Source organism: Corvus moneduloides, chromosome 22 (assembly GCF_009650955.1).
Source record: "Corvus moneduloides isolate bCorMon1 chromosome 22, bCorMon1.pri, whole genome shotgun sequence".
Taxonomy (NCBI): domain Eukaryota; kingdom Metazoa; phylum Chordata; class Aves; order Passeriformes; family Corvidae; genus Corvus; species Corvus moneduloides.
In genome coordinates this window covers 6,252,320-6,278,161 of record NC_045497.1, presented here as the reverse complement: position 1 = coordinate 6,278,161, position 25,842 = coordinate 6,252,320, and the positions used below count along the sequence as shown (strand labels likewise).

Here is a 25,842-nt window from a genome sequence, read left to right as displayed (position 1 = left end):
CTGTGTGACCCAGAGACGTAAGGTGAGGACAGGAGCAGAGATGTCATCAGGAGCCCAGCAGGATCAGGGGCCATCTCCTGGTCCCCGCTGTGCACCACCCCCTGCCCAGTGCAACGGCAGGGCGAAGGCGGCCAGGAAGGGTTTATTCCGTCACACACATGAAAAGTTCCTACAGCAAGTCTGTCACGGGACACTGACACTGCCCCTGCCCCCAGGACACCTCCGCAGGAGGAGCAGGAGGAGGAGGAGGAGGAGGAGGAGGAGAGGGAGGAGGAGGAGGAGGAGAAGGAGAAGGAGAAGGAGAAGGAGAAGGAGAAGGAGAAGGAGAAGGAGAAGGAGAAGGAGAAGGAGAAGGAGAAGGAGAAGGAGAAGGAGAAGGAGAAGGAGGAGGAGGAGGAGGAGGAGGAGGAGGAGGAGGAGGAGGAGGAGGAGGAGAAGGAGAAGGAGAAGGAGAAGGAGAAGGAGGAGAGGGGGAGGAGGAGAAGGAGAAGGAGAAGGAGAAGGAGGAGAGGGGGAGGAGGAGAAGGAGAAGGAGGAGAGGGGGGAGGAGGAGAAGGAGAAGAAGGAGAGGGGGGAGGAGGAGGAGAAGGAGAAGGAGGAGGAAGAGAAGGAGGAGGAGGAGAAGGAAGAGGGCAGCTTGGTGAGAAGGTGCAGTGAGACAGCACAGGGCTGGGAATGGGACAGAGAAAGGCAGAAAAGACCGGGACAAGAAAAAGGAGCGAGGAACAGCGGGGGAGGGGAGGGGAAGGGGGGAGGAGACAGGTAAAGAACCAGAAAATCGTTTAGGTTGGAAAGGAAGTCTTAAGATGATCCGAGTCCAACCATTGACCCAGCACTGCCAAGTCTACCACCAGGCCATGTCACCTGAAGGCAGCACCACCTGCCCCACCTGGGGAATTGTGGCTGGAAGCACAGGAGAGAGAGGACAGGCAGAAAGAGGGAGTGGGAGCAGCACAGGGAAAGGAAAATAAGGCCAGGGTGCCAGGATGGAGATGAAAAAAACAAAATGAATGGGCAGCACAACAGAGAGGGATTAATAATAGGGGCAGGGAACAGGACAGAAAGATACTGCGAGAAATGATGGTACAGAGAGCAGGACAGAGCAACAGAGAATAAAAAGGAATGAGGGATCCTGAGAGAGGCATGGAGGACAGGTAAAAGGACAGAGCAGATAAGGACAGACAGATAAAAGGACAGAGCAACAGGGAAGGAGTGTCAGGAAGGAGGACACTGAGCCAGAAGGAGAACAGGAGGGGCAGTGGGCAGGACACAGTGGTAAACACACGCTGGTTTTATTTCCTTCATCTAGATCATCTTTTACATTTTCAAACCTTTTATTATTTAATTTATATAGAGAAAAGTTGTATTTGTATTTCCAAACCCTACCAATTTATAATGATAATTTCTTATATCCTAAAATCTTGTATATAATAGATATATTTTTATTTTGAAATCGATTTCTATATAAATTAATATTATTTTTATCTATGTACAAAAACGAGAGACTTTACAGTTTTTAATGCCTAGATTAATATGAGCAGAAAATCCATATTTATTTAGGGTCTGATGATGTCCACAGTTACACAAGCGTAGTGACAGGAGTAATGTTAGTATCTATATTTAATACTAGGATACTCTGAGTGCCATATATAACAAACCAAGTGTGTCTCTCAATCTGCTCTTCAAAGAAGACTAACAAGAAGCTTACAACATGCAGCTTGGGATCTGTCTGTAATTAGCATTGAACTCCTACTTAAATTGCAGCTCCTGACTCTAAAAGCCCTGATAAATCACAACCTTAATCAATTGTTCCTCAGGCCAAAATCACTGTGACAACATAATGTCATTCACATTAAAAATTATGTTCTTGCAGATATATAACACGGAACTTTCTCAAATACCAAAATGTATTGAAAATCTGTTTAGTCTGGTTTTATGTCTTCTGTGAATACAGCAAATTACCATCGTGCGCTGGTGCTAAAATATCATTTTAATGTGTCCAGTCTCGAGAGAATATAAATGGGACAAGAACAAATATTTGCAAAGGTCTGGATTCACTTCTGACCTCTTCCAAACACCTGTCTCTGCTCAACAGCCTCTATTTCACTATTTTGAAGTACTCATGCAAAAGTACATTTTTATTTGTACCTGCAGTTGACTTCCTTCAATAAAATATAAAAAAACCTTGCTTGTAATTCCTCAGAAAAAGGATTTTGTGAAGAACAGCTGTATTAATTTTCGTATGGTAACGTACAGTTCAAGTGGTTACGGAAGAATTTATTTCACACACAGAGATGTTTCTTTGGCACATGCTTTTCCACAGGATGCTTTTTCGATAGTTTTAAATATGTCTGTAATTCAGCACCGAAGAAACTTAGAGGCAACACCTGCGAAATTTTCAGGACACACATGGCTGTTTTCAAGTCTCATCGTTGTAAAACACAAAGCGTCCTACAGCTTCAAAAAGCAACAGATTAAACGTATTCATTCCTTGTCTCTAAAAATGCAGCACCTAAAAACTCTGAGGGTCAATGTGATGATTTGCACTGCAAGCGCTGTTTGCATTCCTTTTTTTTTGGTGTTGAGAGATACAGAAAAAAACAAAAAGGGAGCAGAAGCAGCCCTAGGACATCGGTAAATGCACTGCAGTGCACACAGAGAGCTGTACTGCGACAAGGCAACACAAACCATGCCTCTGCTTCATGGCAAAAAACGTCACACAGCTGCACGTGGGCAGCACCATGGGGCCTCCGCTGGTTTCTTTTAAAATAACAGAGCAAAGAGTTTCACTTAAGATGTTTCTAAGTGTTTTTGTGAGCACAGTGGTTGCAGAATGCCGGAGCACACGAGACGAATGTAGTAAAGCAGTGTCCAGAATAACTGTTTATTTTTTAAAAAGATCAGCACTTCAAACTATGATGACACGTTATTCTTTAATGTGGTCACTGTTAAAAAAAAAAAAGGAAAAGAAAAAACCAAATGATACAAACAAAAAAAGCCAAACCAAAACCAAACCAAACAAAACAAAGCAACCTTTATATGAAAATGTTTGCTTTAGACCGAAATGCTGTTGAGTTTCAAAAATCAGTCTTTATTGTAGACTGCACAGATGCAAAAAAATACATTGATACCTAAAAGATGTCTTCTTTTAGGGCAGAAAAGTGTGCTTGAAAATGCAAATATAATTGTGTTTTATTTAACTGGTCCACTTTCTATATTGGCAAAGACCTAAATTATGATTTAAACTCTTCTAAGGAGAGCTTGGCTTTTTTTTCCAAGGCTGCAGTTCATAGTGGCAGAGATGGCATTGGGCAGGAGGTGCACTGAGACAGAATAAACACTGCTGAACTCAGGTGGGTACTTGGAGTATGGCAGACTGTCCCAGGAGTGAAAGGATTTTTTGGGGATTTTTGTTGGTTTGGGGTTTTTTGGGGGGGTTGGGTTTTTTTTGTCTGGACAAAAACATCAAAGCAGACCAGCAGTGTGTGGTATCACTGAGACTACAGGGAAGAAAGCAGTGTGAAACCAAGCTGTGCCCATCAGGGTGTGAAGTGTGGTGCCTGGAGCAGTGGACGGATGTTTTTATCTTCCTTGAAGTGCTCAGACTGGTACCTGATATTCCCAGCTTTGAGAAATTACCTCAGCCCTGCAGTGAAGGAACATTCTGAATTTTGGATAAACTGTGTCGGGATGCGAGAGAAGGTGAAATACACAAAAATGTCACCAAGGTGCTTGAGGGACTGAAGCATCTGACATGCAAGAGGCTGAGGAGATACCTGAGATGGTTTAGCCCTGGGAAGAGGTGGCATCGTAACCACTGTGCATAAATACCCGATGGGAGAGGGTAAAACATTCAGGGTCACACTGTGCTGGGTGGTGTCCAGTGAAAAAAGAGGGAATAGGCACAAATTAAAATACCACAAATTGCACACAGACATGGGAAAGAACTTTCCCTACCATGAGGATGGTCAAACACTGGAAAAGGCTGCCCACAGTGGTGCTGGACTGTCGATCCTTGGAGAGACTCAAAGCATTACTGGGGGGGCCCTGAGCAATCTGCTCAGGTTTGAGCGAGGGGTTGGACTGAGGATCTCCAAAGGTCCCTTCTAACGTCAATGATTCCATGCTCCAAGTCTGTATTGGCCTCTCTGACATCAAATCCTGGCAGGGAACCTCAGCCCCCACCTTTGAAACAAGTGAAAAGCATGGAACTGTTCTCATTTATTTAGGGCAATTCTTTGTATTTATTTAGGGAGTGCCCACAATGTTGGAAGTAGATGCTGGCTTTAATTCTCTTTTCTTAGTCACCCCCAGAATTCTTGTGAAGCACCTGTAATTTGTTCTGACAGCACCCTCTATTTCAGGAAATAAAGACTCATTACTCTTTGAAAGGAAATCTAGCATAAATATGTTATTGAAAGTTATTGAACTGCCAGTTTCAGTTCATCAGTAATCGTTATGCAGAAGGAATTCACCTCACCCTGTTCCTAAGTGCAGCCTATTTTGTAAGGAACAGAGCTTTGGCAGGGATATCTTTTCCATATCTCCACAGTTTTTCACACAAGGTGATGTAGTAGCTAGTCAAGCAGCTAATTGCACCTTCAGCTTCTTTAGTTTATTTTCCACTTCCTCCCTCTTCTGAAGAGCAAGTTGTTTGCCCCCATCTGCGATATTAGCACATTATTTTGTTTCTCCTGCCTCTTTTTCCTATGCATCACAGGCCTGGGAGAAAGATCTCCAGAGTACAAGAAATAATTATTTTTTTAATTAACAACAGAAAAGCAAATTCAAAGGCTTTAAAGATGCAGATAATCTCTAATTTCAGACATAACAATGCATTTACTGTCAATTTAAAGCTTCTCCCTACTTACCCTACCTTCTAATTAACAACTCTCCTTGTTTGTCTTAATGTAATTTTTAGGAATGTCGCTGTTACTTGTCTGAAGTCAGAAGCCTTTTTGGAGTTCTATAAATGGAACACATTTTAAATCTTAAATTCATAATTTAATTATGAGAGACGTCAAAAACTGTCAAATTTTAGTACAGCTACTTGGCTGCTCTTGTCACAGAGAGAGCAGTGTGAGGGGAAGGAAAGGACTGCAAATGATTTGAGGGATGGGACACCTCTACTGTAGGGCAGGATGAGAGAGCTGGGGCTGTTTAGCCTGGAGAAGGCTCCAGAACTTCTCACTGTGGCCTTTCAGTACCTGATGAGGCTATGAGAGAGTTGGAGAAGGGCTTCTTACAAAGGCAGGTAGTGATAGAACACAGGAAATGGCTTTAGGATGGAAGAGGTTTTGTTTCCATTAGATACCAGGAAGAAATCCTTACTGTGATAGTGGTGAGGCACTGGCACAGGTTGCCCAGGGAAGCTGTGACAGAAGAAGCCCTGGGAGTGTCCAAGGCCAGGCTGGACGGGGCTTGGAGCAACCTGGGACAGTGGAAGGTGTCCCTGCCCATGGCAGGGAGGGAGGGGTTAGAAATAGATGATACTTAAGGTCCCTTCCAACCCAGGGATTCAGGGATTCTCTGAGCCTCTGACTGCTGGGATGGTCAGACCCTGTGCAGGTGCACTACACAGCTGCAGCTGGGGGCAAGCCTCTACTTCTGTATGCGTGCTTATAGTTTGGAAAAGGTACAAGATGGAATATCTGAGATGGGGAGAAGAGAGACAGAAAAGAGAGACAAGAAAGTAAGAGGTAAGAAGAGACAAAAGACAAGAGAGATTAAAAGGGGCAAAGCAAAGAGGAAAGAGAGAAGAAGAAAAGAGAGAGAGGTGAAGAGGAGAGAGGGGGGGACAAAGATGGCCAAGAGAGGGGGAGAGAGATTGAGAGGCACACAGTGGGGGAGAAAGTGAGAGAGAGACAGAGAGACAGGGACAGACCCAGACCCAGACAACACAGAACACAAACACAAAAGAGCAAATCACACCATAGAAAGAGGGAACAAAAAAAAAAATCTTTATTACAACTTCATTGAATTACTTATTTTCAGTTACACTTCCTCAGATACACTTCTGTGCGGCTTAGTCGTTTGAGAGTAAAATTTGACATCAGTTTCAATACAGATTAATACGAGAGCACGGAGTGACAGGACAAGAGGGAATGGCTCCAAACTGGTAGAAGTTGGCAGAGAAGCTCTAATTTGCCAAATGTGCTGCTTCTGCCTCAAACAGAAGCACGACGAAGTCTTGCAGGACTGGTGAGGGCAAACTGGGGGGTGTCGGTGGCAAGTGTGGGGCTTTTCCTTTTTTTTTTTTTCTGTTGAAAAAGGGTGTGTGGCAGCCTAGGACCAAGGGATATTGATGGAGAAGCGCTGATGCGTGACACCACCCACCTGACAGCAACGTTTATCCCCTTGCCTGAGGTTGCAAGACCCATTTGTGTGTGTGTGTGCTTAATATTAAATAAAAAATAAGCAAAATGAGGACTAAAGGTTCTTTGGCAGCCCTGGCAGGTGGCAGGGCCCCTGTGAGGTTTGTGATACGCATTCCCACGTGTGTCCCCAGCTGGCACAGGATCGCTGCGGCCACGCCGGCGCGGAGCTGTGTTGTGCTGCCAGGCCAGTTGCTTGGGAAAAGGGGAAGGAAAAAAAAACCTAAACAAATCAAAGAGGAAAAACTCACCCAGGCAGGCAGCAGCAGGCTCCAGCATAGCCGAGGTTTCCAAGGCTACTGCAGCCACACTGCCAGCTGGGACAGAGCTGCTTTTGGGGTCATTTTGTACAATTTTAAGTGTTTGAGTTGGTCGAGCTGCTCAGGTTGAGTGTTGGGGGGGAAGCTGCTGACAGAACCTGTTGGTTCGGTGCAAGCCTGGCAAGTGAGGGGGTTGGGCAATGCGAGCTTTCCTAAAGGGCTCGGAGGGATGTTTCCAGCTGAAATCCTACACCACGACCATCGGGAGCCACAGAGGGGCCGACATCGTCCTGCAGGTAGGGCCGAGGCAGCTGAGCATCCTGAAACGAGCCGTGGTTTGGACGGAGGGGAGGGAGGAGGATGTGCTGGAGTCCTCCGCGCTAAGTGCAGAGGTACCAGTTTATGCTGGGATTGACGACCAGAAAAGGGGCTTGGCAAAGCAGGGACAGACCTGGAGCCACCTCCAGCAGCGTTCCCTGCCTGTCCCTTGCCTGCTCCCAGTCCGCAGGTGTGGCAGATCGTCATGCAGCCCTGGAATTCTCCGCCTCAGACAACAGCTTCGTCCTTCAGGACTTCAACTCCCCCCACGGCACCTTTGTCAACAGCTGCCAGGTCCAAAACGCGGCCGTCAGGGTGAGGCCGGGGGACATCCTGAGCTTCGGCACCGCGGGAGCATCCTTCGAGCTGGTGCTGGATGGGGCTGCCCAGGTAGGGTGGGGCTGCCCGGGCAAGGGTGGGTGGGGATGTCCAGGGAAGGTGCCCGGGCAAGGGTGGGTGCGTTCTGCTGCCCAGGGAAAGGTGCCCAGGGAAGGATGGATGCTGTGGCCCATGGAAGGATGCCCAGGCAAGGGTGGATGAGGATGTCCAGGGAAAGGTGCCCTGGAAAGGTGGGTGGGTGTTGCTGCCCAGGGAAGGCTCCAGAAGCAGGAACTCGCTCCCGTCTCGTCTGGGAGATCCTGAGGAAAGGTGCCAAAGGCAGGGAGGAGGAAATTAGAAGCTGGAGCTCCCTCTGCTGAAGAAACTCGGGCAGTTCGGTAGGGAAAAGGAAAAGCACGGGACATTAGCATTAGCAAAGGTAGACCTGGAAAATGTCCTTTCCCTCTATTTGCATTTCATGTTTCTTCCTATGCCACTTAGTAAGAGAGAAGCTTCAAATAAAACCTAGGACAGCTGATAAGTCCCAGTAATATTTTTATTATTTTGGCTCTTGAAGAATCCAAGGTGCTGCCTAGATAAAGCTAGATCCTGCTGGAGCGGTGAGCAGCTGAATTCCCAAAGGCAGGATGCACACAGAATCGGCTCTGCACAGCGATGCAGAGCCGGTCCACGCGGTGCCTTTTCCTCGCTCTGTGATCCTCCTTTGGAGGAGCAGCTTTGAAGCCTGACCCTGCTGCCTGCGGGGAGGGAAGCACCTCGGCTGTGAAGTGTCTAACAAGGGGAGGGATGGCTCCTCTCGAGTCTCAGAGGAACGTGTTGTACAGAGGAGCAGCACCCGGCTGGGAACCGCATCCTGCCGTGCCCAGACAGGGCCAGTGTGAGGTTTTTGTGCAATCCCGCAGTGAGCCAGCGCCGTGGGCAGCAGCACGAGCAAAAGCAGCAGGGCTGGGATGTGCCCCGGGAGAGGGGAAGGTGCTGGACTCGCAGGGAGCCTGCACTGGGGTCTGGGGCTCCGTTAACAGCCGGGTGTGGAAGGATCCACACCCAGATCCGACCCCACGCTGGCAGATGTTTAGTGCAGCCCTTGTAACTGAGACCTGGGTGGTGGCTTATCCCCAGTGTCCTGGAGAGCTCTGCTCGTCCAGAGAACAGCAGGCAGTGCCCGAATTCCCAGTCTGACAGGCCCAGCTGATGGGAAAACAGGAGCACAATGAGAGGCTTTGGTTCATCTGGGTGAACGGGAGAAACGATGGGGCAGGACCTTGTGTGAGCCAGGAGAGCTGTGCAGGGAGCGTTGCTGGACCGTGCGCATGATGGGCAGAATTAGGGCAGTCAGATGGAGAGGGGAAAGCCCAAAAAGCAGCAAACCCCAATAATTTCCTTTTGCTTGAGCAAAGAGTCTGGATGTCCTGATTAATATCTGACCCTTGAGTAATGGAAATGGGAAAGGACTAAAACTGTGCCTGGGTTTTGCACAACATGGTGCACGTGAATCCAGGGCTAAAATCTTTCCTAAAATCTTGCAGATAACATGCTGTTTTCCCACCGTAGATGTCCTGTCCCCCCTTGAAACATCGCGTAGGGTGGACAGGGCAGCTCCAGGTGGTTGCTGAGCCCAAACCCACGACTCCTGCATCTCGCCTGCCCTCGCTGCAGTGGCAGCTTCCCTCTGACTCCCCGGGCAGTGGGGCCCCCAGAGCCCCTGGCCAAGTGCCCCATCTGGTGCTGCCGAGGCGGCCTGCAAGTGCCCGGGACAGGAGCACGGCCAGTGCCGCCTCTCTGGACACCTTCAGCAGGACCTCTGCGGTGAGGCCAGGTACTCCATGATGCCAAACCAGCCATTTGTGTCCTGGTGTCTTCACAGAGCAACTCGGTGTTGAGTGGAGTTGATTGGAGCAGAAAAGGGATGAGTGTTGAGCAAGTGGGTGCGAGTCCTTGTCCAGTGGAGCTGATCAAAATCCGTGTGTGGTCCTGGGTGGCGTTCGTGTCAGGGAAGAAATGAGCTGTGACATCCCAGGGGGAATGCTGTTGCCCTTGCAGAGGGACATTTCCTCTTCCTTTTTCCTGGTGTGGGACCCAGAAGCGCCACGACTGATTTATCTGCACCACTGACTCATGTGCCTGTTCCCAACATCTGTTTGAAGGGGTGTTTTTTCCTCCTTTGAAGTGGCTGCCTCGAGTGAAGGCACTTTAAACTGGATCCATACGTGACACACCTCTGAAAATGAAGTATGTGATAGAACAGGGCAGAGGTGAGGGTTTGGAGGAGTAGGACAGCTGGAGAACATGACATTTGCCATGAATTTTGTGGTCTGGGGCTCAATGATGTGGATTTCCTGCTGTGGGGTTGGGTTTTTTGAGCAGTCATAAGCCACACAAAGTCAACAGTGAGGTGCCGAAGTGCAGAATGGAGGCAGCACCGTGCAGTCCCGGTGCTGAACTGGAAACCACAGCGAGGGCGAAGGGAGGGACACACACAGCCAGGGTAGCACGAACTCCTGTGCTGGGGAACAGCCCAAAGGATCCCCGTGCCCTAAGGGCAGCGAGCAGAGCTGTTCCCACGTGGGAAGACAAAAAAGCTCAGCTTTCTGAGGGGCTGGGCAGTGCTGGAAAATAAGGGCAGCCTCTCTCTGCTGTGTCTCTGCTGCTTGGAGGCTGCTTTGGTTCCCAGAGGTGAATTACTCTCTCTGCTGTGCAGATTGTTTGCACTCTAAGAGTCTTTATTTTGGTTTCTCTGCTGGTTGTGAAGTGAGCTCATGCCCTGAATAGTGGCCACTGCCTTGGAGTAGTTGTGGGACGAGGGAAAAGGATGCTGCAGGGAGCATTTCTGCTGCCTGCAACCACCTCTCATGGTGATAATTTGCTGTCTTCCAGTCTCAACCAGCGTCTCAGGGAATGGTGCAAGCGCTGTGGGGGGACCCCCTTCCCTGGGGACTCACGAGGTGGATCTCCTCCTGCGGGAGAAGGTAATGCTGGGGAGCGAGGGAGGGAGGAATGCCATCCCTGTCCTTGGCAGAGCAGCTGAATCCTGCCAAATGGCTGTGTCCCACCGGGAGTCCCAGCAGGGTGTGGGGACAGTGGGTGGCTGGAGGATGTGGGAAGCTGGGGACAGCAGGACCCTTGCTGATGGCCATGAGATGGTAGCCCTGGGCAGGGGGTCTGGAGTCTCTGTGGCTGCAGACTGGCAGTGGCACCTGAATCTGCCCACAGGGTGAGAAGCTGCTGGAGAAGGAAATGGGTCACCTCTCTGGTTTGGAAACAGAGTCAAAGGGAAAAAATGTGGTGATAAGAGACCTGCAGGAGGAGATCGCAGCCATGGCAAAGAAACTGGCCCAGGCAGCAGTGAGGAATGAGGTTGAGCTGACCCAGAAGCTGCTCACCTTCAACCAAGAGCTGGGAGCCCAAACTGAGGAGATCAAAGCCCTGAGGGAACAGGTACTGGAGGCTTCAATAGGCACTGAGCATGGAAAACACCTCTGGTACAGATGTGTTTGTAGAGTGACACCCAGGTTTGGGCAGGGGGCATTTGTGTGTCTGCAATCAAGGGAAATGAGGGAGGGAGGTTTTTTCCTTCCCATCCTCCCTCCCTCCCTCCCTTCCTCCCTTCCTTCCTTCCTTCCTTCCGAATTCCTTCCTTCCGAATTCCTTCCTTCCGAATTCCTTCCTTCCTTCCTTCCTTCCTCCCTCCCTCCCTCCCTCCCTTCCTTTTCAAATTCCTCTGGCATTAGGATTTCAGCAGGAACAGTCTGAGCACATTTAAGGCGGTATTTGAAGATGCTAAAGAGCAATCCCACCAAACCAGAAGCGCCAGATGTCCCTATCTGAAGGGGCTGTAGCGGAGTCAGTGAATGATCTGGTCAGGAACACAGGTGAATCTGTGTTTTGCAGATCAGTGACCTGCAGAGAGGCTCAAGCCAGGTTTTCAGCCATTCCCTCCGTGAAAGAGACCTGGAGATCGGGAAGCTGCAGAGAGAAAGTGAGAAGTTGAAGAGGAACCAGGCTTTGACTGCAGGTATTGTGTCCCTGGAGCTCTGGGTCAGGGCATGAAGCAGTTTGGGACTGGCTCTGGATAAGGAGCAAGCACTGGCCAAACTGTACAGGTAACGAATTACTCCCAGTGGCTTGTAGAAATCATCAAATCCCAGAATGGTTTGGGTGGGAAGGGACCCTAAAGACCACCTCATTCCACCCCCTGCTCTGGGCAGGGACACCTTCCACTATCCCAGGCTGCTCCAAGCCCCAGCCTGGCCTTGGTCACTTCCAGGGATCTGGGGGCAGCCACAGCTGCTCTGGGCACCCTGTGCCAGGGCCTGCCCACCCTCACAGGGAAGAATCCCAATATCCCATCTAAATGTCACATCTGGGTGACCTCTGACCAGAGTTGTTTTCCTCAGGTCTGGTGAGCAGCTTGCAAAGGGAACTCCTGCAAAAGGACCAGAAAACCCAGCAGCTCCAGCAAGAGATTGAAAAACTGAAGAAGGAAAACCGAGAAAAGGACAATCAGCTGGCCGTGGTTTCAGCCAAGGTTGGCAGCACTAACAAGGGGCTCCGTAGTTTATGGTCTGACATGGGGATTAAGGTGGGACAGCAGGTGAGAAGGGTTGTGCTTCCCTCTGGTGGGGATGGTAGCAGTTGTATGGCTGGGATATAGTGGTGATGGTCCCATGGCCATGGCCGGGTGTGCCACGATGCCTACGGATCCTTCCCCAGCTGGATCTCCCTCCTTGCTCTGCATCAGGTCCCACGTGCCCTGGATTCCTGTGAGCGCAGTAGTTGTTTGTACACACAAAATATTCCTGCCAAGATCCTCCCGAGGAGCTGTGGAAACCCTGTCACCCCTGTGCCGTGGGGCTCCCTGTGGCCCGGCCTGGATTTTTCCTTAAGGAAAGTGGCTTGTGCAGCAGCTTGTTCCTCTGCATGTGCAGCTCCTCCTCAACGGGCAGAGCTGCGCCGGCAGCATGATAAGGGCAGAGGCTCTGTTGGCTGCAGTGTGCCAGGAGAGCACAGGGACTGACAGGGAATCCTAGAATCGATGAGGTTGGAAACTGAATTACCAAAATATGGGTATGGATCTAATATTGACACCCAAATGAGACGGACGAAGACTCCCTAACAGTTTAGAGTTAGAAAGTGTATGTTTATTCCAGCGCCAGGCAGCTGCGCAGGATAATTCCCTGATACACAGTGCAAACGTACAAGCTAATACAGAGTCTGTTTATCTACAAGAGTTCTGAATATTCAAAATACAGATGCTTATGTATAACATTAACACCTCCCATTCTCCGCTTCGCATGGAAATGAGCTTAAATGTCATTAAGCATGTGTAGTGTGTGCTCTGAATTGAGTCGGTGGTCTCAAAGATGAAGTAAAAGTAGTCTTCCTCGATTTGACCTTTCTGCCTTCCTGGGTTTTGACAATACAGATTACTTTTGGTGACCTTCCAGTTCCTCTTTGCGTGACTGTTGAATAGATTCTCAGATGGGGAGAAAATTGACAATTGTTTACGTTCCCTAAATCTATTTATCAATGTTTCTGTTTCTCATTCTAAGCACAACTAAACCAACATAAAAGTGACAGGTAATCAGTTATTTAGTAATCAGTTACTCACATCTTGAAAACTCATTTCAGGTCCAGCTCTTCTTAACTAACTATTAACCTTTAATTGATTCTAACCAGGCCTAAACTCTATTCTATTTTAACTAAATTCAGCGCAGCTAACCTTCTAACTAAATCTTTGTGTTTCTTTGAAAATTCTGTGTTTCAAAATGACCTCTAAGATCAGTGAGTCCAACCATTACCCCAGCACTGCCAAGGCCACCACTAAACCATGTCCCCAAGTGTCTTTTAAATCCCTGCAGGGATGGTGACTCAACCACTGCCCTGGGCAGCCTGTGCCAGTGTCCCATTCGCAGCAGGAGCAATGGTATCACTGCCCTGATGGTTATTTTCCTTGGTTGCCATTCCTTCTAGTGCTCAAGAATTAAAGAAGAAACAAAGCGCGAACTCGGAGAGCAGGAACTAATCTCCTGCAGAAAGGTGAGTCGGAAGTCATTTGGGGTAAGCAGTTGGCTGCAGGAGTGCATCAGTGAGGGAATAATTAACTGGGCATTGTAAGGGAGTTGTTTGGAATTCAGCTCCTGTCCTGAAAGGCACATAATGGGCATAAGGACCTGGGGAAGTGTAAACTCTGTTGGATTTGTAATGCTGAGTTACAGTGTGAAGGGGAGGGCGGGGAAGAGGGGGCTTGGGGGGGTTGTGATCAGAAATCAGATTGGAATTCCACTTGTAAGCTGATATAACCACAGTAAACATAGGCTAGAAGAGAGTTCCAGGGTAAACAAAGTGAGTTAGATGGGGAGAAAATCTTGCTTATCGGTGGAGGTGATCCAGAGGGGCAATGCCCAGCTGCCCTGGTGAGACCCCCGCCCTCCCCGGGCTCTTGCAGCGCATCGAGGAGCTGGAGCGGGACCTGGAGGGGCTGCAGGGGGAGATCCGGAAGCATGAGAGCGTCCAAAAGCAACTGGCTGAAAAAGCCAAGGTACGCAGCTGGCTGCACGGGACACACAGAGGGGGCAGGTCCCATCATCCCAGAGGGGTGGGGCGAGGACCAGCAATCCCTGGGAGCTCAGGCTGGATGGGCAGGACGTCCAGCTGTCCTGAGCTCTGCCGTGGACCCTGAGGGAAGAAGGAAAATAACTCAGATAGCAGAGTGCCCTGTGTGGGTGTTGGGTGAGGAAGTCAAGGATGGTCAATATCCCAGGGACCAAACCCAGGCAAAATGCCGGGAGGGGTCGATGCTGCAACCCCACTCCCTGCTACAGGATTGCTGCCTGCCTCCTGGTACTCCAAAGCTGGAGCTGTCTGATGGGAACAGTGGATAGTTAGCGTTGAAATGCCCGTGGCAGGGTTTTGGATGTCACTCTGAGATGCCAAAGCTCTCGTTGCAGGCAGAGGAGGAGCTGAAGGCAGCCTGGTCCCAGCAGGCGGGGCAGCTGCGGGAGATGGGGCGCAGGGAGCGCCTGCTGCGATCTGACCTGCAGCGAGCCGGGGAGCAGGTAGGGAATGGCAGGGATGGGAACATCACCACTGGGGCCATGGGCTGCACAGGGATGTGGCTTCCCACGGGGAAGGACGTGCTGTGGAAATGGAAACCCAGAGTCCTAAGCACCAAACCCTAGCACGGGACTTACCTTGTCATTGGGTGAAGTATAAAAGGCTTATCCACAGGATTTGTGTGGGCAGCATGGACAACGGAGCAGTTTAATAGGATACAGAAAAGGAATCTGTGATCTTAGTTACGCTGTCTGGGAACCACACAAACCCTCCTCAGTGCCTGCATAATGCTGCCCTGGGCAGGGACAGCCCTTGCAGATAACATCGTGCTAGATATTGATCATCAGTGATCAGCAGAGCAGCTATCAATGATCGGTGATGTTTGTTTCCATGTGCTGATCCCTGCTGCAGCTGGAGTCCTTCAAGACCCGAGTGATGCAAGTCTGTTCTCCATCAGCAGCAGGCAGCACAGGGGAATCTGTGACAGAGCAGCAGGTGAGTTTGGGCATCGGTTCACAGAGATGTTCAATGCCTCCAACACCCAGAGTGGCTCAAGGCGGCCGCGGCAGAGTGGCCGTGGGACGTGCTCCATGTGCAGTTAGGCCAGAGCATCCAAGCTTCTTCAGAGGAGGAGTTGTGCTGTGGCTGTCCCAGGTTAATGACGTGAAGGGAACACAGTCCTTTTTGTCTCCCAAAGCTTGGAGGGAGTCAGTCAGACACGCCCAGGAGCCTGATGTGACTGCCAGTGTGCAGCAAGTCTCAGTTGTTGCTCTCTGAGACCATCCTCAGCTGGAAAACAGGATGAGCCTTATCCTCATCTTTCTTCACCCACTTTTTCCAGGTGATAGAGAAGGTCAGGCAGATCTCTGATGAGAACCAGCAAAGTCATGAGAGAGAGAAGAGTCTGCAGAAGGAATTAAGCTCCAGGCTCGCACAGGAGAAGGAGGTGTCTGCAAACATCGAGGTGTTCAAGAACTCCCTGCAGAAGCTCCAGGTCAGCCTTTTAAATACTGAGGACCAAGTGGTAGCTGGGAGATTGTGGCACAGGGTGTTTTGTTGGCCTGAGGATAGGTCAGAGTAAAGATACAATCCTGAAGCAAGGCATCATCCCAAAGTGTTCATGTAGTTGTTCCCAGGAGTTTGTCAGATTCTCCATAAAGTCCATCCCATTCCAGCCCCTGCCATGGGCAGGGACACCTTCCACTGGACCAGGTTGCTCCAAGCCCTGTCCAACCTGGCCTGAGATGTTCAGAGATGTTGTGTCATTTGCCAGTCCCTGAAGGCCACTGGCAGTGGAGACTGGCTTGTTCCCCTCTGGTTCTGTTTGTTCCAGGCTTGCCTGAGGAGCCCCTGCAGCAGCGCCAGCCTGCGAGGGGAGCTGGGGCAGCTGGAGGTGTTGTGCCTGGATCCCTCTGTCTCAGCCGTCAGGGCAGCAGTGGTGGACATGGCACGTGGTCCCCTGTCCTGGCTGGAGGGTGTGGAGCAGCTCCTGGACAGCGCAGGGATGGACCTGAGCACCTCTGGCAAAGGTCTGTGTCCTGCTGGGCATCCCTGCTGGGAATGTGGGATGTCCTAGCAAGCCAGCTGTAGAGGAGAAAGTCCAGCATGAGCCACTCCTTGGGGAGAAAACCACAGAATCATGGAAATTTTTAGGCTGGAAAATACCTCCAAGGTCACTGAGTCCAGCCATTAAGCCAGCACTGTTCCCACATGCCACAGCCTCACACTTTTTGAACACTTCAGGGCTGGTGGCCTGTTCCAGTGCCTGACCATCCTTTTCATGAAGAAGGTTTCCCTGATATCCATAATATGGTGTGTGAGCACCCCACAGAACGAGGCTCCGTTCACTTTTGCAGGGCTGTTGGCTGCTCTCGGGAGCTTGTCAGAAAAGAGTCAGGAGATGGCACAGAGGAATCAGATGTTGCAGGTACAGAAATATTTATGCACATAAACCAGGTGGATTTGGAATCTTTCTCTGGGTAGATATGATGGCAGTCCCAAGCAAGCCAGTGTGGCACCTGGACTGGGGATGTGCAGTAGCTGAGATCCCTGAACCTACAGAGCCCACTGTTGGTGTGTCCATATCCATAATGCAGAAAGGATGGAGAGGAGATCTCTTTTGTGATTTTTTTTGTGAGTGAATGTACACAGGAGGTTTATTTCTTGCCCTGCTGCTAACACACTTCCTTTAATACCTCGGTGTCTCCCTGTAGGAGCAATTAGAGAAGCTCCAGGAGCTGCAGGCAGAGCTGCTGCAGGAGCACACAAAGGAGCTGGAAGCAAAACACGAGCAAGATTTACAGATAAAAATCCAGCAAATTATCCTGGAAAAGGACAAGGAGAGCAAAGAGGTACAGTGACATGGTTGGTGTTTCAGAAAAGGAACGTTATGCAGGAAAGATGGGTGTCTGTAGGAATGCTGGCTAGCAAGAGGAGGAACCTCTAGCTCCAAACTGAGTGCAGTCCCAAGGGCCCAATAGGATCCCAGGTGGACATTGGATATCCTCCAATATGGATCCAGGTGATGTAAACTCCCAAAAGTATCCATGGTGGAACTGGGAAGCACCTGCAGGTGGCATCAGGATGCACGGCTGCCAGTCAGTCACTGGGAGAAGGGAGAGCAGGGGGCGTCGTGATCCATGAGCTCAGGGAAACATTGCCTTGCTTCCTCTCAAGCCTTCTCTCCCTCCCTCCCCATGCTGGACTCCCGCTGGCTCCTTTTTGGCTGGCAAAGGATATCCCTGTGGAGCAGGGGGGCAGCAGTCCCCCTCAGTCCCAGGGAAGCCCAGGCCATTGCACCAGTGGCTCTGGTGTGGGATGCAGTGTCAGTCAGGGTGTGAATGGGTGTTTTGCCATGTGTGTGTTGGCATCATGGTGGCCTTGTGGGACAGTTTCTAGTCTGCTTCTCTGTCTGGCACCTTGGGAATGGTGGTTTCCTGGTGTTGAGTTTTCCAATGATTCAGGCAAGGAGCAGCCAAGCAGCTCCTACCCAGTCTCTCAGCTGTACTTTCCCCAGGTGCTCCCATCCTCTCTTTCGCTGAGTCACCTCATGTCCTGCCAAGCTTTTCTCCCATCACCTGCCCCTGCTCCAGAGCAATAACCCTCCCTGCTGCTTTCCTCCTTGGAGCTGAGGTCTTTTTTTCCTGAAGTGAATCTGTGGGCTGGTGATTCACAGATTCTGGAAAGCGCTGTCACTGAGGAGAAGGACAAGTGCAAGAAATCTGTGGAGGAAAAACAGAAGAAGATCCAGGAGTTGGAAAGCCACCTAAGAAGCATGGCTGAAGTGAGTATGGGAGGTGAAGCAGGACAGCTCACTCTTGGAATGAAGAAAAGGGAAGGTGTGCTGTAGTGTGGTGCTCCGGGGGCTCAAATCAGTGGAAGAAAGGGTTTTTTCCCCCCTAAATGCACAGAGATGCAGCTCTGCAGAAAGAAAGGTGGATTCCTGGCTAACCTAATTACTGCTAATTTCTTCCCATAGGCAACAGCAAAGAAGGCAGAGGAGCAGGAGCTGACAGAGGGAAAACTGGGAGAAGCTTTGCACGAGCTGAAGGAAATCGCTGCACGAGAGGTACTTGCACTGACCCGTGCAGGTGGAGGATGCAGTGCTGGAGACGAAGGCTTCCCCATCCCTGAAACCCTTCCCTTCCCTCCCCTCCCTTCTTCCAACTGCCATCCAGGGGAGAGGATGGCAATGGTGATCCCAAAAGAAACCCCCAGAGCTTCCAACCGAGCTCCCACGTCTTGTTTCCCAGGCGGTGCTACAGCAGCAGGTGCTTCAGCAGGACGAACAGCTCAGGGCTGTCCAGGAGGAAAATGAGCTACAGAGGCAGAAACTGCACGAAGAAGTAGCAGGATATAGGGAGCAAAGCAAGCAGCATTCCCTGACCATCTTGGCTTTAGAGGACAGGCTGCTAGAGGCCGCTGAGCAGCAGAAGATGCTGGAGGAGGAAAAGGCAGCACTTGTGGGAAAAATGGAAGGTAGGTAAGGGTTGTATGGGATGCACCCGATCCAGGAGCTGGCTGGGTTAATGTGGAATGCGTGTGGAGATGGAATGGTGAATTTGCTGCTACAGAAAGCATTGGGAAGATGTTGAATGGAGGACCTGCAGGACAAGCTCTGTGAGGCCCTGCGGAAGGAGTTTCCTTGTTTGGTGGTTTTGGAGACTGTCAACAGAGCTTTGCCTTCAAAAATGGGGAGAAGGACTCTTTGCCCTCTAAAATGAGAAGACTGGGATGCTTTGGGCTGCTCCCAGACAGAAGCAATCCCAAGCAAGGCTGGATGTCAGGAATTGTCCGTTTGGCCTTGGAACTGCGCTCTCAGGGACATGAGTTTCCCAAAGAGACAGTCCTCAGCCCTCAGAGCTGCTGTGAAGGAAATGATTTGTGTAGCAGAAGCAACAAGTGTGTAAGTGTTACAAAGAAGTAATTGGCCTTTTTTTCTTGTGTCCTGTAGGACTTCAGTGTGATGCCCACAGGTCAGCATCGGGAGCTTGGCTGGGGATCTGTCCTGCCATGGAGTCACATGTTTGTCTGAGGTGAGCAGCACTCACTGATGGTGATCAGAGAGGCTTGGAGAGAGGCAGGGACCACCTGGGAGAGCCTAAGGAAGTCCAACGCAACTTGTTCCAAGATCTTTTTGGTCTGGGATAGGACTGGAGTCCCTTTGCTAGGCTGAAGTGATTCTAAGGGTGTAGAGCATCAAAGGGATGCCAAGTAGCACATGCAGATCTGCCATCCCATCTGGATGGATCCAGGTAAGGGCAAGGGTTGTGGCCAATCCCACGCCACAGGGTGACCCCAGGGGACCAAAAGGCAGGTAGAAAAGGAATGTGTGAGCATTAATCAGGAGATGCAGCACAGGCTGTGTGCATGGGCTCCCTGAAATGAGGCTTCCCAATGACTGTGGGATTTGCACTGATCTTTCCCAGGAAACTGCAGGAGGAGCTGGCAGTGGCGCAGGGCATGCTCCTGGAAAAGAAGGCATTAATCAGCAGGCTCACCAGGGAGCTGTCAGAAACCAAAGCCAGGATGTCAGACATGAGAGGTGGGTGACGTGCACTGTGTGGCTGCCATCGTCCCCGTCCTCCTGCAAGCAGTGACCGTGTAGTGGGCACACACAGATCATGGAAATTGATGTCACCATCCCCAGGCAATGCTTTGTCCTGCTGGGAGCAAAGCAGGCAGTCTGTTCCCTTTGGGAAGGTGAATTTCTCCCCATCCTTGGCTAAGTAGCAGCAGTGACAATGAGAGAGCAGAGTAATCAGGGGGAGAGCATTTAGACAAAACTGAGCTCAGAATCACACTGGTGAACTTCTTGGAGCTGAAGATGTTCCAAGCCAGTGGACTGGGAGAGCCTTGCCTGGGATTCCCCCATGGGCAGGGCTGTGAACATGGGGATAGAGCCCATGAGGAACATGTGGAGTCAAAAGATGCAAGTCAGAAAATGCTGGTGACCTGTCCTCCTTCAATCTGGAGGAAAATTGCCACAGCCAGGAATTCCCCTGGGCTATACCTCCACAAAGAGACCGGGATGTCCTGTTGGCATGGCCCAGGATCTGAGGGCAGCTGTCAAGGGCAGGGCAGGGCTCTGCAGGGACGAGCCCCATTGTTGCTGCCAGCTTCCATGAGGGTGCACCAGCTGCAGATCCCCCAGGACTGGGTGGTGAGTCAGCCAGCATCCCACGAGGCTGTTCTGTGCTTAGGGGAGCTGAGTGAAGAGCAGAAGGTGGAGCTGGAGCACAGCCAGAGGCAGCTGAAACACCGGGAGTGGGAACTGAACCAGCTCAGAGGGAAGCTATCCGAGATGTCCAGCCTTGTGGAGGAGAAGGATCAGGCCCTGAAAGCAGCAGCTGAAGAGTTAAGGTACACCCTGACATCACCCGAGGCTTCGCAGATGCCACTCTGTGTGTCCCCAGCAGCTGATGGTGTTCAGGGTTCTCCCCAGAGCAAAAGGCACGTGTGAGAGTATCTGGATGGAGCTCAGCTCTGAATCCATGACACAGGAACTGAAATGGGGGGGTTTAGTGGAGCTCATGCCAGTGGATGTGTAACTCAGGCACTTGTAACTGAGTGTTCCCACCCACACCGTGGTAGTCATCACTGGGTGCCCAGGGTGCTGCTCTCCACAAGCTGTTCGGGTTACCTCCATCCATCAGGGGGTCCCACAACATCCTGTCTCTCCACACAGCCAAGCCCAAACCCACTGCCAGGTGCTGAGGGATGCTTCCCAACAAACAGTGGAGAACCCAGAGGATGCTCCCAGGACACCAGTGCAGGCAGCTGAAGCCTCCCAGGGGGTGAGTCCTCATGGAGAGCACCGAGGTGTGGGTTTGCCAGGAGCATGGATGGCACACGGCATTCCTCGGCATCACGGTTAGAGCCAAGCCTGGAGCTGCTCCACGCTGGCCGGAGGGCAGGATGGCCGGGCACCCTTTCCCGACCCAGGGCTGTCTGTGCCGCCCCTGGTCCGGGGTACCCGCAGCCCCCACCAGGCTGCGGCTGGTTAATGAGCTGATGTTTGCACAGCACTTTGGAGCTTCTAAGCGCCGTGTGTGCTAATGGCTTCGTTAATTGCCAATTAGAGGCAATAGCGACATGCAAGCGTTCCCTCCTTTTTCCAACTTGCCAGCCGTGGATGCTGGCTGTGCAGGTAATGCAGAACCAGTTCTAGGGTTGTGTGTGCAGGAGTAGGGGCAGCTTATTGCACAGGACAGGAAGAAACGCTCCTCATTCTCCTGCGCCAAATTCCTGTTTGATTTCCCCGAGGCTGGAAAAGGGAAGAACTCGCAGGTGGTGGCAGCAGCAGATGGAGGGACTGTAGGAATCGTACATTCTGTACAGCAACGGTGGCAGCCAGCAGCGTGCCAGCGAGGCCGGCTGGCTGCGGGGGCCGGCCGGTGACTCACAGCCAGCTGATGAGCGGGTGGGAGGTATTGCCCGTCCTGTTCCACATTCTGGGATGCGGAGGGGAAGATCCAAGTGCTGGGGGTGCCATCTGGGAGCAGGATGGGCAGAGCCGAGGGGTGACAGCAGCCAGACCGAGCTGGGGGCCTGCAGCCGTCATTAGCTGTGCACAGGGCACGCTGATGGGCCCTAGCCCCATCACAGATTTTTGGATGTTTGTCATAATGCAGGGATCTGGATGGGGCTGGGAGAGGGCAGTGCACGTGTAGACAATAAAATGTCCCAGTTCGTGTCGGGACAGAGTCTGTGAAGTGCATTGGTGTCTGTGTGTAGATGGTAAATGCTTTGTGGTCATGCAAAGGACAAGGGAAAAACACCAACATGGCTGTTCAGAGCCGTGCACCATCCCTCTCCCGCCTCTCCAGAGCATTTGCAGGGTTCATATCCTGGCTACTACACAGCAGAACAGGAAAGAGGTCTCTGGCAAGTCTCTTATAGCCCCCCAAATCCATGGAGATGCTCCCCAGGCTTTGTTCTTGGCGTGTGCCAAGTGCCCAGTGTCTGGCAGCGAGGCTGTGTTTACGTTGAGCTTGTGCTGCGCCAGATGCAGACTGGGCAAGAACCAGCCTTCTGCTTGCTTCTTCCAGGAGCCACCATCAGACTTGGCTGAGCTTGGTGCAAAATGCCGAGGCCTCAGGCACGAGGAAACGATCCAGCGCCAAAAAGAAGGTTTGGCCGAGCTCCGGGAGAGAGTAAAGATGCTGGAGAAGAGGCAGTGCTCAGGTGAGCAGGGCTCTCCTAGAATCATGCAATGTTTTGGGTTGGAAAGGACATTAAAGACCATCTTCTTCCACCCCCTGCCATGGGACACCTTCCACTATCCCAGGGTGCTCCAAGCCCTGTCCAGCCAGGCCTTGGACACTTCCAGGGGTGAGGCAGCCACAGCTTCTCTGGGCAACCTGTGCCAGGGCCTCAGCACCCTCAGAGGGAGGCTGGGAAAGCTGTCCAGCCTCCAACTTGTGTGGAGAGTGGAACAGTTTGGCAGCTGCTTGTTTGCCTCCAGGTGCTGTGAAGAGCTATTCAGAGCAACTGGTGGCCAGGATGAAAGACTTAGCAGAGAAAATAGTCCAACAAAGAGGTCTTGAGATGGAACCTGCACCTGTGTTGGGAGAAAAACTGAGGGCCGGCAAGGTAGGGAGGCGGTGCATGGTTTGTAATGCCTGTAGCTTTGTTTGGAAAGTACGCCCTGGAACACGGAGAAATAGGTTTTCAGAGATGCTACGTAAGAAGTCAGGGTGGGAGATGCAGCCTGGTGGATGGCAGGCAGTGCTCCTGCAGAGGGTGGCAGCTCCACCATGACCAGCACGTTGCCTGGTGCTGTTGGAATAGCACCAGGGATGCCACGGGCTGAGTGGGGTGGGAGGCTTGGGACCACAGCGATACTGGGGTGGTTTTCTCATGAGGTAAAAGGGAGGCTTGAGGCCACTTGACCAAGATCCAGGCCCAAAGTGGGCTCCACCGGTCTTTCCCTGTCTGTGCAGGTTCCTGACCATGTTCCTAATGGGGGCTTGTTCAGGATCACCAACAGCACAGCGAGCTTGGAGATGGCTGAGGCGACAGTCTTCGGTGAGAAGATGGTACGCCAGGGATAGATGTGTAAATCATGTGTAGAGTGGGTGTAGATGCCCAGTGTGTGTAGAGTTTAGATGGTTTTTGAACACGTTTCGGAGGTATGTGACATCAGGATGCTGCAGGAATGTTGAGGATGAACGGCTCTCTGGTCCGGTTGAAGACATCCCTGTCCATGGCAGGCGGGTTGGATTAGATGACCTTTAAATTTCCTTTCCAACCTAAACTATTGTATGATTCGACGGCCCAGAGCCCACTGTGTGTCTGCCTGGACATCCTGGGACCCCAAAACATGCCATGGTGCATCAGAGAGGCTGGGGAGCAATGGAGGGAGCTGCCAGGGGAGGGGTCCACGGGTAGCACAGCTGGTGGGTTGGGCAAGGAGGTCTCTTACCTCCAAAATGGGTAGGGAAACATCCAGCCAGGAAAACTCATCTTAGAGAAGGAAGCAATCCAATCCCAGTAAGCTGTGCAGCTGGGAATGAAATGCAAACCTACTTTCCTTGGGACACTGTCATCTCCTCAGGAAAGCAGACAGAAAGCAGATGGCTGAGCAGCGTGACGGAATGCAGCAGACCTGGTAAATAATGCATTCCCTCTTCTTCCCACAGTACCTTGATGTAATCGGTGCTCTGGGAAGCCTGATGGAGATGAAGGAGCTGTCAGGAATGCAGCCTCTGCAGCACCTTCCTCAGGAGAAGAGGGCCGAAGTGGGACTGCAGAGACAGAAGGCCCTGGAGCTGTTGTACAAAAAGATCAGGAACCTCCAGATTCGCCTGGAAAGGAAAGAAGAAATGCTGAAAGGTTGTGAGGGAAGTGTGGAGCAGCTCAGGTATGGAAAGGCAAGGTCATGGTTCTGAACGAGACCTGGTCCTTGGATACCGAGTGATGGGGAGCCTGCGGCAAGGAGTGATGCAACACTGCTGGGTCCTGTGTCTGTCTGGGACCAGTCACAGTATGGCCACAGTACAAAAACCAAATGTCAGGAGGAGTGGGGAAAGGTCCTCTCAGTTTTCTGCAGTGGTACCTTCTGCAGCCTCACATGGTTGAGCAGTGTCAGAGACAGGAAAGCCTTGACAGGTTCCCTTGTCTGGGATGGCTGGAGCCTGGGACAGCAGCAGCATTGGCTGGGCAGAGGGACGGTGTCAGTAGGACCAAGGCAGGCATGGGAGAGCCCAGCTGAGGGTCAGGGAGTTGATAAGGGCAAAAGACCAACAGAATCCTCCCCTCCTGTTTTGCACAGGCAGAACCAAGCGTCCCTGCGAAGGTGCCAGGAGGAGATGTCCAACCTGGAAGATGAAGCCCACAGGGTGGCAGAAGAGAAGGCTCTGCTGCAAGAGGCTCTGGAGAGGACACAGCTCCAGCTGGAGCAGGAGAAGAGGCTGCGACGAGCGGCCAAGCGGCGCAAGGTGAGAAGGCAATACCCAACTCCTGCTTTGTCCAACAGCCAGCTCCGTCTGTTGGGAACCATCCACGGAGGGGTCGGTTGGACCATCCCGAGGGGCTGGAGGTTCCGGGCCCCCAGCACCCAGCCGTGGCAGCATCCCTTGATGAAGTTGGAGGTGGTGCAGGCACCTGTAGCGATGGGTTTGCACCATATACAAGGGCGAGGGAGAAGAGCAGGCCATGCTGAGCTCTCGTGGTCAGCGCTGTGTCTGATGTCTCTGCTCTGCAGCCTGGAGCCACAAAGCCTCTCTGCTCGGGCAAGCCGAAGGCCAAGGAGCGCGTGGCAGATGCTGTCAAATCAGGAAGGTCCTAGGAGAGACACCACGGGGACCTTCACTAGGTGGTGGTCTGCAGTAGAAATAGGCCATCGCTGTGGACTCTGTGGGGGTGGACGTGGCATGAGGTGTGGGTGCATTTTGAGGAGCTCCTGTTTGTGTCCCATAGCTCCTGGGTGCAACTGTACAGTGTAGGACCTTGTTTTCCCACAGTCCATGTCCCATAGAGCGTGGTGGGATTTATGGCAGTGGAAAACGTGGTGAGGATATCGTGCAGCATACACATGTGGGTGTATATTTGTGTGTGTGAATACAGCCCAGTGACCTGTGAAGTCACTTGTGGGGGGTGTGTCCTGTCCTTGCTGAAGTGGCCTTGAGCACATGAGGCTGACATGGCTTGAAAAATCCCTTGAAACTCTCGTGTCCTCTAGTCCCCATTGTGTCACGAGGGGACTGGAACATAAGGCACGATGTAGTATGGAATTCTGGAATTCTTGGAACCCCGCAGGAATGCTGGACGTGCCACCTGGGAAGGGGGAAGAAGAGAACCTATGTGAGCCACACCAATACAGCAGCAGCATGAGGAGAAGCTGGGGAGATGAGAGCGACGTGCTGGGTTGGGACAGGGTGATGGCACAGGGTCACTTACTGATTCTTGGCATTTGCAAGATTTTGGGGAGCAGCAGTGTTTTGGGGAGGGGGGGTCCCTGCAGGCAACAGGCAGCTCCAGCACATCATCCCTGCAGCCACTCCGCCTCGGCATCGCTCGGAGCAGCCCGTGTGCCGAGTCCTCTGCAGACCTCTTCAGCCGAGGATAATTTGGATGTGAGCAAAGCCCCACTGGGGATTTTTGGTCTTTATTTTTTAATAGGATCAAAAAGGTCTGGAAGCAGTACGGAGGGCTGCAGCGGGCTGGTGCAGGGCTGCATCGTCTCTGGGCATGCGAAGCACCCACGTGTGCACAGTGGCCGATCCCTAATGGCAATAGCAGTGCTGTGGGGCTCTGCTAATTGGTGTGGCTAATTGGTTTTCCTGCTCCCTGTGCCGGGAGAAGCTGGATGCTTCCCCGTCTGAATGCCTGGGTTTACTTTGGGGCAAGGCATGACCTTGTATACCTGTGTAGGTTAAAGATGCTGCCGCCGTGGGCATCCTCTGCAGGTGTATCTGGAGGTGTTGGGCTGCTCCGTGACTCTGTGTCCTCCCCATGCCACATTTGGCAAACTCTGGGTCAGGAATGGATGGAGA

At 51.7% G+C, this 25,842-nt stretch overlaps 1 protein-coding gene across 1 annotated transcript; it reads left to right on the top strand.

Moving 5' to 3' along the window:
- Positions 1–6,452: 6,452 nt before the first annotated feature.
- Positions 6,453–24,933, top strand: FHAD1 (forkhead associated phosphopeptide binding domain 1). Its single transcript, XM_032131584.1, is given in 29 exon segments — positions 6,453–6,930; positions 7,136–7,342; positions 8,843–9,107; positions 10,166–10,257; positions 10,502–10,726; positions 11,180–11,303; positions 11,686–11,816; positions 13,262–13,327; positions 13,737–13,829; positions 14,239–14,346; positions 14,756–14,839; positions 15,186–15,338; positions 15,678–15,873; positions 16,201–16,271; positions 16,558–16,695; positions 17,520–17,627; positions 17,823–17,912; positions 18,097–18,322; positions 18,798–18,879; positions 19,273–19,388; positions 20,047–20,206; positions 20,532–20,640; positions 21,895–22,030; positions 22,311–22,438; positions 22,789–22,884; positions 23,488–23,708; positions 24,120–24,285; positions 24,552–24,566; positions 24,569–24,933. Coding segments are annotated over 29 exon segments (3,813 nt in total). The 5' UTR covers positions 6,453–6,834; the 3' UTR covers positions 24,680–24,933.
- Positions 24,934–25,842: the final 909 nt, after the last annotated feature.